At 41.6% G+C, this 13961-nt stretch overlaps 1 protein-coding gene across 1 annotated transcript in view; it reads left to right on the top strand.

The window, feature by feature from the left end:
* USP34 (ubiquitin specific peptidase 34) overlaps window positions 1–13961 on the top strand; it is a 1418841-nt gene that overhangs the window by 826031 nt on the left and 578849 nt on the right. Inside the window, 1 exon segment of the mRNA XM_030196176.1 lies at window positions 8185–8289. Coding sequence (XP_030052036.1) covers window positions 8185–8289 — 105 coding nt within the window.

Below are 13961 nucleotides of genomic sequence, written 5' to 3' on the forward strand. Positions count from 1 at the left end.
ACAGTATAGTCCTCTTTGAGCCTTCAAGTCTGAGGCCTCGGTGTCTTCTGTTTCTGTGGAATTCTCTTCCACTTTTGCAGGCGCGCTTTGGTCGTTGAAGCCAGCTCTGCAGGCAACATCTCTGACGTGGTCAGCCCAGCTTCATACAAAGACTTACATGCATCAGCCACTTTCCGCTTCCAACATTGTTGTCCCTTAAGTTCATAGCAGATGGCAAATGGAAAAGCGAATCTGTAGGCAATTTTTTCTTTATTCAAAACCTCAATCACCAGTCTCATGGCACGCCTCTGTGTTAATGTGAACACGGAGAGGTCCTGGAACACAGACACCCGGGCTGCATTGTATTCCAAGTCTGGGAGCTTACGAGCCTTCTGCAAGAGCAGTTCCTTAAACGCATATGATGAAAAGCGAACAAGAATGTCTCTCGGTCTATTATCCACTCGCTGACCTTGCACTCTATGCGCTCTATCAATCACCGCTGCAGCCGGATCCCAGGCCTCGCCCAAGATTTTTTCACAAAGGTTCCTCACCATCACTGGGATGTCCTCCAGGCCTCCACTTTCAGGAATTCCACGAAAGCGTAAATTATGCCTTCTACTTCTGTTCTTGAGGTCATCAAGTTTGTACTGAAAGTCCTCTGATTGTTCCTGCATCTGCGAAATACGCGTGGTCAGCACACCATGCTGTTCGTCCTGGTCGTCTAGCCGCTCCTCCAAGGTTTCAACGCGGCCTTCTAGCTCTCTCAGATCCAAACTGACTGCATCAATATGCTCCAGAATCTCCACTCGCGTTGCTTGTATTTCGGCGCGAATCGCCTCCAAACATTTTGCCAGGTCCGTGGATACGCTCTTTTTTGAGGCGGAGGGGCGCGCCGCCGCATGTGAGGCCGCTGAGTCTGAGTCCGACATCGCGGGAGATGTATGGCGCGAAAGGCTCCTCGCGGTCTGGCGCTTCGAAGTACGCTCGCTTCCCCTTTGCTGCGACGCTGATGACTTACTCATTTTGGGCAGCAGTTTATCCGGAACAGCTTTCAATGGGGTATTGCTGAAAATATTCCTCAAATAGCGCTATTAGGGCAGCGTTAAGGTAGGGAAGTGTGGGAGCTATAAGCTTAGGCAGCCATTCGCCTCCGTGACGTCACTTCCTTCCTCCAGTTCTTAAAATATTTTATTTATTTATTTATTTATTGCATTTGTATCCCACAATTTCCCACCTCTTTGCAGGCTCAATGTGGCTTACAATACATCATAAGTAATGGACATATATCAGAAAATGGACATTTAGTGTTACAACAGGATTTTGATAATGGTAAAACATGGTATTATTATAACAAACAGTTATTGTAAGACAGTTCAGAATATATGTGGTGGAGTTCTGTATATTCACATTGGTTGGTTTTTGTGGTATGCCGAGTTAAAGAGATGGGTCTTCATTTTGGAATAGTTTACCTGTTCTGGTGTGCCTTGAATCTTACTATATTATATTTAGGAGGGAATTGAAAACTTATTTGATTATTGAGATTTTATTGATGTAACTGTTTGTGTATATTTTATGCTATATTCAGTTGATTTGTTAACTGTAGCAAACCCTTTTTAGGGGATACAGCAGTGTATATAAACAAGAAATTAATATTGATATTTTTCCATCCATGTAATATAATATATCCCCTGTGACAAAACAGTAGGTTTTAAGCCTGTAAACTGTAAATTACTTCTTGAAGTGTATTTCTCTAGTTTGGCAAGCAGGTGGTGCATGTTTATGTTTAAAGAGAGTTGCATGGGGACAGAAATCCAACCTGTCCCTGTGGGGAATCAAACCCATCCCCGCCATAAGTAATCTCCTCCATCCCAGCCCCCGGCCCACCCAGCCCTGTCATACCACAGCCACCTTGCTCCCCTCCCCCCCCCCCCAAAGAAAGAGATATGCATGAAATATTTATTTTTATTATTTTAACTTATAAAAGTCACTTGTCCCTGAAACATACTCAAAACAGAATAATCCATTTGTACAAAAGAGATGAGGTGAAGATGTGATTCCATGTGCCCCCATGAAAGGAGAATTTTTAATTTTACTTGCATTCTTTATAACACCAGGCTTCCTAAGGCAGAGTACAACAGTTAAGATGAACCCATCAGTAAATAGAATATCCTCACTGAAATTTGGCTATGTATATTACTGCATTGTACAGAACAGTGTAGAAAACGCAGCACAAAATACAGCCTTTATTAGTTCTGTTTCTCTACCAGTAATAATTTTTGAAGCTGTTTTAGTGATATTCAGTTTTTATTTCATAGTATTTATATTTACATATGGAAAGCTTTCAAATAAATTCAAAAGCTGTCAAATAAGTAAACAACAAAAACAAAAGGAGCAAATTCCCACATGCCATCTTTTTTTTTTGATGTGGGCACAAGAAAAAAGCTTTAAAATGCTCTCAATTTCAGGCTACTTCATGTTTATTGTGGGATATAAATGTGATAAGTAAATAGAAACTCTGAATGTTGAGCACCTGATTCTCATAACATGTTTGTTTTAGTGGCTCTTTACCAGAAGAAAAAAAAAATCTCTGCACAAATATAACAGTGCTAGAATGTCCCTATAACCAGCCCCTCCAAATGACAGGCTGATTACGATTTATAACAAATTACTACTCTACCTATGAAAGATTATTCTGTTATTATACTTCCTCTGTGTACATCTGTATGCTGCACAAGCTGGCTATAATTGATCTATATTTCAGTTACCAGTTATTGATTTCTGATTGCACATTTTCTGTTCATTGTTCTAATTTTTCATGAGAATAAACATTTTTAGTTTGCCTCTGCTTAACTGGACTGACTAAGAATCCTGGTGGTTTGTGTGTTGGGTCTGTGGGTGCTTTCTAGGAGTTGTGGGACCTCTGGGAGTGTGGTTCCAGTAACCTAGGACTCACTGGGGAACACCTTGAGAGTGAGAGACTCCCAGAAGTGGTGGGTATCCAGTTGGTGGGAGGAGGGTGCTAGTGTAGAGCACAAATGGCAGGTGCAGGTGGACCTGAGCTGTTCTGGGGATAGACCCTTGTGGCTGCAGGATAGTCCCAAACGGGTGGTTAGGCGTTTCATGACATCCCCTTTTATTTTCTAAATTATTTGGGCTGTAATCCTGTCTTGAAGGTGCCTAGCCAACATGGTGCTTGAGTTATTTCCAGACTCAAAAACTCTAAGCATGCCTAAGCATGAAATCCTCTTTTTCTATCTGTGATCTCCCCAAATCCTTCCTAACCTGCTAAACTTCTTGAAGAATATCAGCTCTTGGCTGTTCCTTATGCTGACACTCTTAAATTTCCCATCATTTCTCGCAGAAATGAAGTTTGCTAGGCCCTTAGGCTTTCTTGTGTGCCCCGTCCCCCCACATACACATTTAATTAGATGTCCCCTTACTACAGCTTTAAGGGCATCCCACAACTGGCTATCAGTAACCTCCCCATTATCATTTATGATTAAATATGGGTATATATCACCCTTTTAATGTCCTCATAAATATGATGACCTCCCAAAAGATTCTCATTTAATCTCCAGAATTCCCTATGAGCTTCATCTCACAAACTTTCTAAGCCCACCCAGTTGGGGGCATGATCTGATATTTGGATAGACTCAATTTACATGTCCCAAATCTGACCCCACAAGTTCTATAGTACCAAATATCTATTCTAGTATATATATTCTTAGAGAGTGAGAATAAACAGAATAGATTTTCTGAGTGGGTGGTGTAGGCACCAAACATCTATTAAATACAAGGTTTTAATCAGGGACAAAAGAGACTTCCTGTATTCTCCTCCCCCTTTAGAATGATCTATCAGGGCATCAGGTACAATATTAGTCTCCCCCTAGGTAAGTCCGCCCCTTCTGAAAGAGGTTAAAGGCTCCAAAAGACTTCTAAACAAAATTCCCTGTGTTTATTGTTCGGTGCATATATATTTATGATTGTGACTTCCTTCCCATTTAGGTTTCTCCTTCACAGCCATACAACACCCCAGGGAGAAGGAGCATCTTGAGTGGATGAGAATCGCCACCCATCTCATCTTCCCTTCCCTTGGCTGACAATTTGCAACACATACTTCATAATCTTTACAATAGAAGAAGTGCTGATCGTGAGCATTTAGGCACATCTCCAAGACTTCTAAACAAAATTACCCCTGTTTATTGTTTGGTGCATATATATTTATGATCAAGACCTCCTTCCCATTTAGGTTTCTCCTTTATAACCAAACAACGCCCCAGGTAGAATGAACATATTGAATGGATGAGAATCGCCACACATCCCAACTTCCCTCCCCTTAGCTGACAATTTGCAACACATACTTCATAATCTTTACAATAGAAAAAGTGCTGATCATGAGCATGTAGGCACATCTGTAGCAAAACTATGTCATATTTCAGTTTCTTCAGCTCATGAAATATAATACTTTTTACCTGGGTCATTTAGCCCATTGACATTCCAAGTACCCACTTTGACAGTTTTATCATCTTCCTTTCCATGTTTCCATCACCCTCCTTCTCCCCTTACCTTTCCACTACTGCCCTCCCCCCTTTCACGTATTCCCTCTCCTCTCCCTTTAACTCAAGTCGCTGGCCACTCCCCTGTCTAGCCATTCCACTCTTCAGAGGAAGTTGCTCACCACCCTGAGGCAGAACCCATCTTGTGATTTACCCTTCCACCCCTTTTCCCCCAAACACATATATCGTCCATACCTTCCCCTATAAACCACCCACACAGAACCACTCCTGTGGCTGTAAAGGTTGGGACACTAAACCACGCATAGACGTTGTTCAAAAATACCGTCTTGGAAATCCAGACCAGATGCATTCCACCTATTTACAAAGGTGGAAAGAAGAGAAAATGGCAGCCAGCATTGCTAAAAGGTGAAGTGAAAGAAGCTATTAACTGCCAAAATAATGTCTTTCAAAGAAAGGGAAAAGAACCCGAATGAAGAAAATAAGCAGCATAAGCCTAGCAAGTCAGATGCAAAGCACTGATAAAGAATGCTAAAAGAAGAGAAACTTGCTGCACTGGCTAAAACTCACAGTAACAATTTTTTCAGGTTCATCAGAAGCAGAAAGCCTGCAAGGAAATCCGTGGGATCGTTAGATCACGAAGGATCAAAAAGGGCACTCGGAGGACAAGGCCACAGTGGAAAAATTGAATGAATTCTTTGCTGGTCTTTATGGAAGAAGAAGTAAGAGATCTACCTGTACTGGAAATGGATTTCAAGAGTGATGATGTAGAGGAACTGAAAGAAATCTCGGTAAATCTGGAAGATGTACTGAACCAAATCGACAAATTAAAGAATAGTAAATCACCTGGATCAGATGGCATATATCCAAGGGTACTCAAGCATGAAATTGCTGATCTGATGTTAGTAATATGTAATCTGTCATTAAAATTGTCTGTAGTACCTGAAGATTGGAGGGTGGCCAATGTAATGGTCATCGTATCTCAAAAAAGATGTAGCGGAATTAGAAAAGGTTCAAAGAAGAGTGACCAAATGATAAAGGGGATGGAACTGGTCTCATGAGGAAAGGTTAAAGAGGTTATGGCTTTTCAGCTTGGAAAAGAGACGGATGAGGGGAAACATGATTGAGGTCTACAAAATCTTGAGTGGTGTAAAAGGAGTAGAAGTGAATTGATTTTTTTACTACTTCCAAAAGTACAAAGGCTAGGGGACACTTGAGGAAATTACATGGAAATACTTTTAAAACAAATAGGAGGAAATATTTTTTCACTCAATGAATAGATAAGCTCTGGAACTCTGTCGGAGGATATTGTAACAATGGTTAGCTATCTGGATTTTAAAAGGGTTTGGACAAATTGCTGGAGGAAAAGTCCATAGTCTGCTATTGAAACAGACAATGGGATTGGTAGCTAGCATGGAATGTTGCCACTCTTTGGGTTTCTGCCAGGTACCTGTGATCTCGCCACTATTGGAAACAGGATACTGGGCTAGATGGACCATTGGTCTGACACAGTACAGCTTTTCTTATGTTCTATCAAATTATTTCTCCCTATAACCAAATTAATTCCCACCAAAATAGGACAGAGGAAATTTACTTTCCAATGTATTGGAAGAAAAAAAAAAACATATGTAAAGTTCGCCATTTCTAGGACAGTATCCGGAAGCAGGACATCTTCAAGTAGATGGCTGCTAAGATTTGGAGCATGTGCCAGGCACTTTTTGCCATCTGGTTGTTGATATCTTCTCCTGCGGAGGTCTGGGCTTCTTGCTACATGCTGGCGAATTGCTGCATCCCAATTCCTCCAGTGCTTTCCAGACCTATGCTCAATTTTGTATTTGGGTTTGCTGGAAGCAGTTATCACCAAACTGAAAGGAAACACCCACTTATATTTAAGGTTCACTTAGTGCAGGTATTCAGTCACCTTTCCCATATCTTTTCGTTTTTACAGAGTCACCCGCACAAAACGTGATATAGTGCAATTTTACAATTGACCCATATAATTTTTTTTTTCTGAATTTGTGCTTTGTGCATTATTTTGTCCTTCACCACGTATTCATGGAAGCACATTATAATGTCAGGGTGCAGAGTCTTTACAGGGACCCAAGCTCCGATTGGCACACTTGATTTTAATATCTGGATGGTTATTTCCACCCGCCTCAACACCATTCCTTTGTAACAAAAAGTTGTAAATGCACAGAAATACGTTTATACAGTCTTTATAAGCTTCAGTCTCTGAAATGCCTTTATATCTTAAGTTACATCTATAGGACCGATTTTCCAAATCATCCAGCATGTTGGGTGTTATTAGGAAGGGTATGGAGTCCAGGTGTGCGGATGTTATAATGCCGTTGTATCGCTCCATGGTGCGACCGCACCTGGAGTATTGTGTTCAGTACTGGTCTCCGTATCTCAAAAAAGATATAGTAGAATTGGAAAAGGTACAGCGAAGGGCGACGAAAATGATAGTGGGGATGGGACGACTTTCCTATGAAGAGAGGCTGAGATGGCTAGGGCTTTTCAGCTTGGAGAAGAGACGGCTGAGGGGAGATATGATAGAAGTGTATAAAATAATGAGTGGAATGGATCGGGTGGATGTGAAGCGACTGTTCACGCTATCCAAAAATACTAGGACTAGAGGGCATGAGTTGAAGCTACAGTGTGGTAAATTTAAAACGAATCGGAGAAAATTTTTCTTCACCCAACGTGTAATTAGACTCTGGAATTCGTTGCCGGAGAACGTGGTACGGGCGGTTAGCTTGACGGAGTTTAAAAAGGGGTTAGATAGATTCCTAAAGGACAAGTCCATAGACCGCTATTAAATGGACTTGGAAAAATTCCGCATTTTTAGGTATAACTTGTCTGGAATGTTTTTACGTTTGGGGAGCGTGCCAGGTGCCCTTGACCTGGATTGGCCACTGTCGGTGACAGGATGCTGGGCTAGATGGACCTTTGGTCTTTCCCAGTATGGCACTACTTATGTACTTATGTACTTATGTACTTATGTCTAAAAGTTCTTGTCAGCCTTTCTGACCTCGTTTGTTTGTCTGGAGACCCCGTACCTAGCTCTCAGTTGTGTCCATAACATCCCTGTATATACTGTATTCTCGTATACATCACTCCTTAATTCTGCCATGGTGGCTTGCATATCTCTTCTTACTGCCTTCATTTTTTCTCTCAGTATTCGAAACCAGCATGCAATATCTCGCTTGGTTACTTCTTCATCGCTTACCGCACTCCCCACAAGGTTGTCCTCATCAGAGTTGGTCTGCTCCGATGCTATCTTTGCCAGCCCAGTGTCTGTTTTACTGGTGTGGGAGCTTTAGCGATCTTTTCAGTTGGGTGCGTTTACTTTTTTCAAGCCTTTATCTAGTTGTCTTGGTATTGTCAACATTTCACTGAAGCAGTATTTATGTTAAAATTGACATGGAGAGTGGGAGAGAATAATCGCTTTATTAACTGTCCCTATGGAGCTCAACTGTCATGCATCCTCCTGGTATATGTATAATTCACATGGATTCACTGCCCTGCCTGTGGAATGCTGAATTCTACCCCCCCCCCCCCCCATTTGTTTGTGAGTAATTATATGTCCAGCACAGATCGAAATATATAATTGATTTTTGAATATTGACTTCAAATATATATTTTATATAGTTCTGTTTTTATTTAATTTAATATTTTTTTATTTTTACAGTTCGAGAGCTATGACGAAGAACCATTGCTGTGGCCTGGCTGTAAGGAATATTTTTGGTTATTGTGTAAACTGATTGATAACATACATGCCAAAGATGCCAGTCAGGTATGGACAATCATTTATTTACTGAAAATTAACTAGCTTCAACTGTGTGCACTATTCATTCCGTGAAAATAGTTGAGAATAACATGAATCAGCACATGTGGACAAAAGTATTGTAGTGGAGGAGTGGCCTAGTGGTTAGGGTGGTGGACTTTGGTCCTGGGGAACTGAGGAACTGAGTTTGATTCCTACCAGGCACAGGCAGCTCCTTGTGACTCTGGGCAAGTCACTTAACCCTCCATTGCCCCATGTAAGCCACATTGAGCCTGCCATGTGTGGGAAAGCGCGGGGTACAAATGTAACAAAAATAAAAAGTATTGTAGTGTTAGAAATAGCATAGCTGTGTCATTTTCTATGCCTTTATTCATGTGGTATGGCTTCCTCATTTTTGTAATGTTCACTTTGGTGAATTTTTTGTTCCAGAAATTTTTTTTAATTAAAATAGTTCAAATTTTGGTAGAAAATGTCAATTACTCTAATTTTAGTCTAATAGATTATTAATAGACATAACTTTTCCCCTAAATCTACATGTTATAAAGTTTTATCAAGCTGCATTAGGACAATAACTTGTGTTATTTGCCTCTTGACATGGTTTAAAGGGCACTAAAACAGATTGTCTTGACCTAATGCAGCGCTAAAAGCTAGGGTTATTTTACGCTGGGCAGCATCAGGAGTCAGCAACTTGTGGTACTAAGACACTACAGGCTGGTGTCTCCTGTGGTAAATTAAGGTGCCATAAAAGCCTGCCTTTTATCACACCTTGATAACTTTCCTCCTTATTCTCTGTAGAATTTTAATCAAGTAAACTTTTGTTTAACACGTTTATAACCCACAAATCCAGTGTTCATGATAGTTAACAAAGCAACATAGTAACATAGTAGATGACGGCAGAAAAAGACCTGCACGGTCCATCCAGTCTGCCCAACAAGATAAACTCATATGTGCTACTTTTTGTGTATACCTTACCTTGATTTGTACCTGTCCTTTTCAGGGCACAGACCATATAAGTCTGCCCAGCACTATCCCTGCCACCCAACCACCAGCCCCGCCTCCCACCACCGGTTCTGGCACAAACCGTATAAGTCTGCCCAGCACCATCCCCGCCTCCCGCCACCGGCTCTGCCACCCAATCTCGGCTAAGCTCCTTAGGATCCATTTCTTCTGAACAGGATTCCTTTATGTTTATCCCACGCATGTTTGAATTCCGTTACTGTTTTCGTTTCCACCATGCTTAATGTTTCTTTGGTCAGTTTTACTACTGTAAATACTTAACTGAAATCAGAGAGATAAAAAACACAAGTAATTTTTCACTTTCCTCAGGGAGTGTTTTCTCCTGGTAATATAGATCCCTGGTGTTGATGAATCAAAAAAGGAAACTTACTGAAAGCCTGAAATTTTCAGCGCTGCTCTCTGCCAGCTTATGCCACCCTTCCACTGAATAGTTGGCTTCTCAAGTCAGGAAAAGCCTTGAGTCATGCAGACAGGCAGTTGCTCTGAGCCCCCATTTTACAGGTGGTCCCCAAGCCAGTCTTAAATTGAAGAAAATGCAGCCTATTAAAGAGCTTTGGGGCTTTCTCTCAAATTTCTGCCCAAGGCCTCCTTTTGTTTAACTCTGGCTCTGTTTCAAGGCACCTAGGAGATAATTCAGTATAGTGACTTAAAGTTAAGCTGAGATGTTGCACTCTAAGCATGTAATGGCCAATATAGAATACCAGCATAAGTCGGTATTTACACTCCAATATTTAGATGCGGCTGCTTACACCATGTCAGTTGCCGGCATAAATGTCCCCAGCTAACTGTTGCAGTCGTGTTCATAAGTGTCAGCATTCTATAGTACTTAAGTGCTGGGCACGCCTCTGACCACCCATACCTCTCCAACATCCACACCCGCTAGCACTGAAGGATTTCTTTGCTAAGGTTATAGAATTACGACTAAGTGCATTAGCACCAATTAACTCCAATTATAGCCGATTATTGATAATCCCAATTGTACCTAATTTATCAATTAAATTACATGTGTACCAGAGGCATAGCCACAGGTGGGCCTGGATGGGCCTAGATACACCCACTTTGGGATCAGGCTCATCCAGCAGCAGTGCACCTTTGACATGGCTAGCATTAGAACTTATTGTCCAGCATTGCTTTCTCTTCTCCTGCCCATCCCAGGGTCTAGCATGTCTTGCCTCCTCCCCACCCCCCTTATATAGGTCACCAGTAGCGGCAGCGATTCTCTGATCTGGAAGCCTTCCCTCTGTTGCATCCTGCCCTCTGATGCGGAAGTGGTAAGGCATCTGGGTCAGTCGCATGCAGCAAGTGGGAATTGCTGCTCAAGACCCTATGAAGGGAGAAGCATGTTAAGGTAGTTCGTGAAGAGGGAGGGAGATGCTGGACTGGGGAATGCGCATGGGGAGAGACAGCTGGTGGACAGTGGGAGGGAGGAGAAGGTGTGATGGGTGGGGGGGGGGGGGGAGAGAGAGAGAACTGGTGGACAGTGGGAGGGAGAAATGTTGGACCTGAGGCACAAGAGAAGGATAGCAAGGTGAGCAATGAGAGAGAGAGTTGTTGGACATGGGGGAGGACCATTATGAGTGGAAGGAAAGAGAGAAAGATGTTGATTCCAGGGACAGAAGGGAGTGAAGGAGAGGTTTTGGATATAGTGGTAGCATAGAGGGGAGGTCTGCACAAGGGGAGGAGGACCTGCATGAAGGGAGAAAGAGAAATGTTGGATTCAGGGGCAGAAGGGAATGAAAGAGAGATGCTGGATATTGGCAGGGAAGTAAAGAGACAAAGAAATGCTGGACCATAAGTTACAGGAGGGAAGGGACAGGAAGATGCTTGGGGTGAGTGGAAGGGACAGGGATATGTTAGGCTAGGACGGTGGAAAGGGGAGAAAGAGGGAGCAGGTGCTGGGCTTCAAAGGTGGAGGAATGGAAAGGCTGGAGGTACTGGGACTGGTAGAACCATGTGGAAGCAGCCAAGGAGGAAGAGGTGGCAAGGAGATGAATGAGAGGATAGTGAATACAGAGGGTAGAAATTGATAATAGGAAGCAGATGAATGATGGAAAGGGAATAGAAGGCTGGAGAAAGAATGAGATGGGAAATAGGAAAGAGAATATTGAAAATTGATAGGTGAAAAGTGAAAAAGAAGGACCTGAGAGGGAGTGAAATTTGAGTGTGCAGAGGCAGAAAAGAAAAGAAGGGACGAAAGAGCTAAAAAGGAAAGAATATATTTAGAGACAGGTGTAATGAGTGAAGGGAACAAGACAGGAGAAGACCGGAGAGAAGAGAAACTGGACAACAGCCATTGGAAATAGAATTAGCAGAAGACAAACGGGAAACATCCTATCAAATCAAATCTCTCAATTCCATCTCCCCCCCCCCCCCCCCTCAATGGGTTCCAGACTGCAGAGTCCCACAGGGATCCCCCCTTTCACTCATCTTATTCAATATTATGATGTTCCCCTTAGGAGTGGTGCTTGATGCCCATAGTTATAATAATTTGATTTATGTGGATGGTGTAACTATCTACATCCATTCAAAGATACTATTGAAGAAGTTCTATCTATCATCAAATCTAGTGTAGACCTGATGGAGAATTGGGCCTCCACCTTCAAACTAAAATTGAACAGAGAAAAAAAACAAAATTTCTGTTATCTAACCCTCACCATGTCATAAACTGTCAAAACTTCACAACTGATAATGTAACTTGTCTATTGGATTCCCAACTAAAAACTTGGAATAATAACTGATTGCTACGTTATTTGACATTCCAAGTCCTTTTTTTTCTATTTTTATTTTGCAAAAGAATTTCAGTTACAAATTATAAAGGAAAACAAGCAGTTATGTCTAAGAATATGAAAGAAAAAGGTAATATTAATCTGGAATGTAACTTGTCTATTGGATTCCCAACTAAAGATACTTGGAATAATAACTGATTGCTATGTTATTTGACATTCCAAGTCCTTTTTTTTTCTTCCAAAAGATTTTCAGTTACAAATTATAAGGGAAAACAAGCAGTTATGTCTAAGAATATGAAAGAAAAAGGTAATATTAGTCTGGAATTAATTAACATTCTTACTTGACATTAGACCTCACCATGGAGAAAACAAGATCAATATACCAAAGGTAGATGGCCTAAGTGCAAGAAATAAGTAACAAAGTATTATGAGTAGTCCCAGCTGAAAACTATTAAAGGTCCAGTTAAACTAAGGCTTCGATAGTCCAACTGCACCAACCCCCTTGCTCTCCAAAAAGAAAAGAAGTTGTGACGAATCATATAATAAATATGTAGCATTATCTAAAGAGCCAAAACATTTACAGGGATAACTTAGTTGAAACTATGCTCCCAGACGATCCAAGATGGCTGCCTGAGCAGACGCGCAGGAAAGAGTTCCAGATATCCTCCGAAGGTTTGCTAATTGAGAAACCACGGTCCCACAATGGGAAAGCGGAAGGGTAAATTCGGAGTACCTACCTCCACAGGTAGAGTTGATCCCTCTCTCCTGCGGCAACTAACGTTGGAAGAATCTGGACTCCGAATGCCGAGAACTGGAGAGAATCCTTTGGACGGTAGACCTAAGTGCTGAAGGAGCGTCTCTGAGCCCTCCGTCGATAACGGCGCCTCCGAGACCGGGAAGGGAAACCGCGGGAGCGAGTGCACAGCCAGCTGAATCCGGAAGTCGGCCTCCAGCGGCTGTGCGTGGAGACCACGTTGCCGCGTCGATGCCAGTGAGAATACCATCTCAGGCATTGTTACCTGATAGAAACCCTGACGAACCTTTTACCAGCCTCGGAGTTTTGATTAAATCATCAACCGTTACACTGGATTCCTTATGGGAAGCACTACAGGGACTAACTACCAACCTGCAGCAAATAACAGGTACTTTGAGGGGTGAAGTAGCAGAGGTAAAACAATTACAAAATGATCTTGTAACAAAAACTGCTGAACAAGTTACGAAGATGGAGCATTTTGACGAAGAATTTAAAACTGTGAATTCCATTACACAGACATTGATGAGGGACAATAGTCTCCAAAAGCGGAAGATAGAGTATTTGGAAAATCAGATTCGGGGAAATAATTTGCGTTTTTTGAATTTTCCGAAGTCTCCTCTTATGCCAGCTCTAGATATGTTAAAAAAGTATTTTAATGAAGTACTAGGTATTCCCCCTGAGGGGTATCCACCTATTACAAAAGCATTATATATTTCTGGAGCTGGAGAGACTAGATTGCCTAACCCCCAATCTGATTTAAATTTAACAGAATTCTTAGAGTCCTCATTAGATGTAGTGACCGAGAGAACTACGCTTTTGATTACTTTTGCATTGCAACTAGATAGGAATAATGTCTTTAAACTTTACTTCCGTCACACGAATTCACCATTCTTGGGTTCAAAAATACAGGTATTTCCTGATTTTGCACGAGAGACTCAAAGAAAAAGAGAGAAATTTTTGTTGTTAAAAGAAAGAGTATTGCGTATAGGTGGAACCTTTATGTTAAGGTTCCCCTGTAAGTGTTATATTTCTTTGAATTCTGTTAATTACATCTTTTTTGAACCTGAGAAACTATTAGATTTTGTTTCCTCTAAAGAAAGTACTGCAGTAGTTCCTGAATGATAGCGTGAAGCCCAGCTGCAATCCTCTAGGCTCTGTCTGTCTCAAAAATTTATTAATTTACC

Source organism: Microcaecilia unicolor, chromosome 3 (assembly GCF_901765095.1).
Source record: "Microcaecilia unicolor chromosome 3, aMicUni1.1, whole genome shotgun sequence".
Lineage (NCBI taxonomy): Eukaryota > Metazoa > Chordata > Amphibia > Gymnophiona > Siphonopidae > Microcaecilia > Microcaecilia unicolor.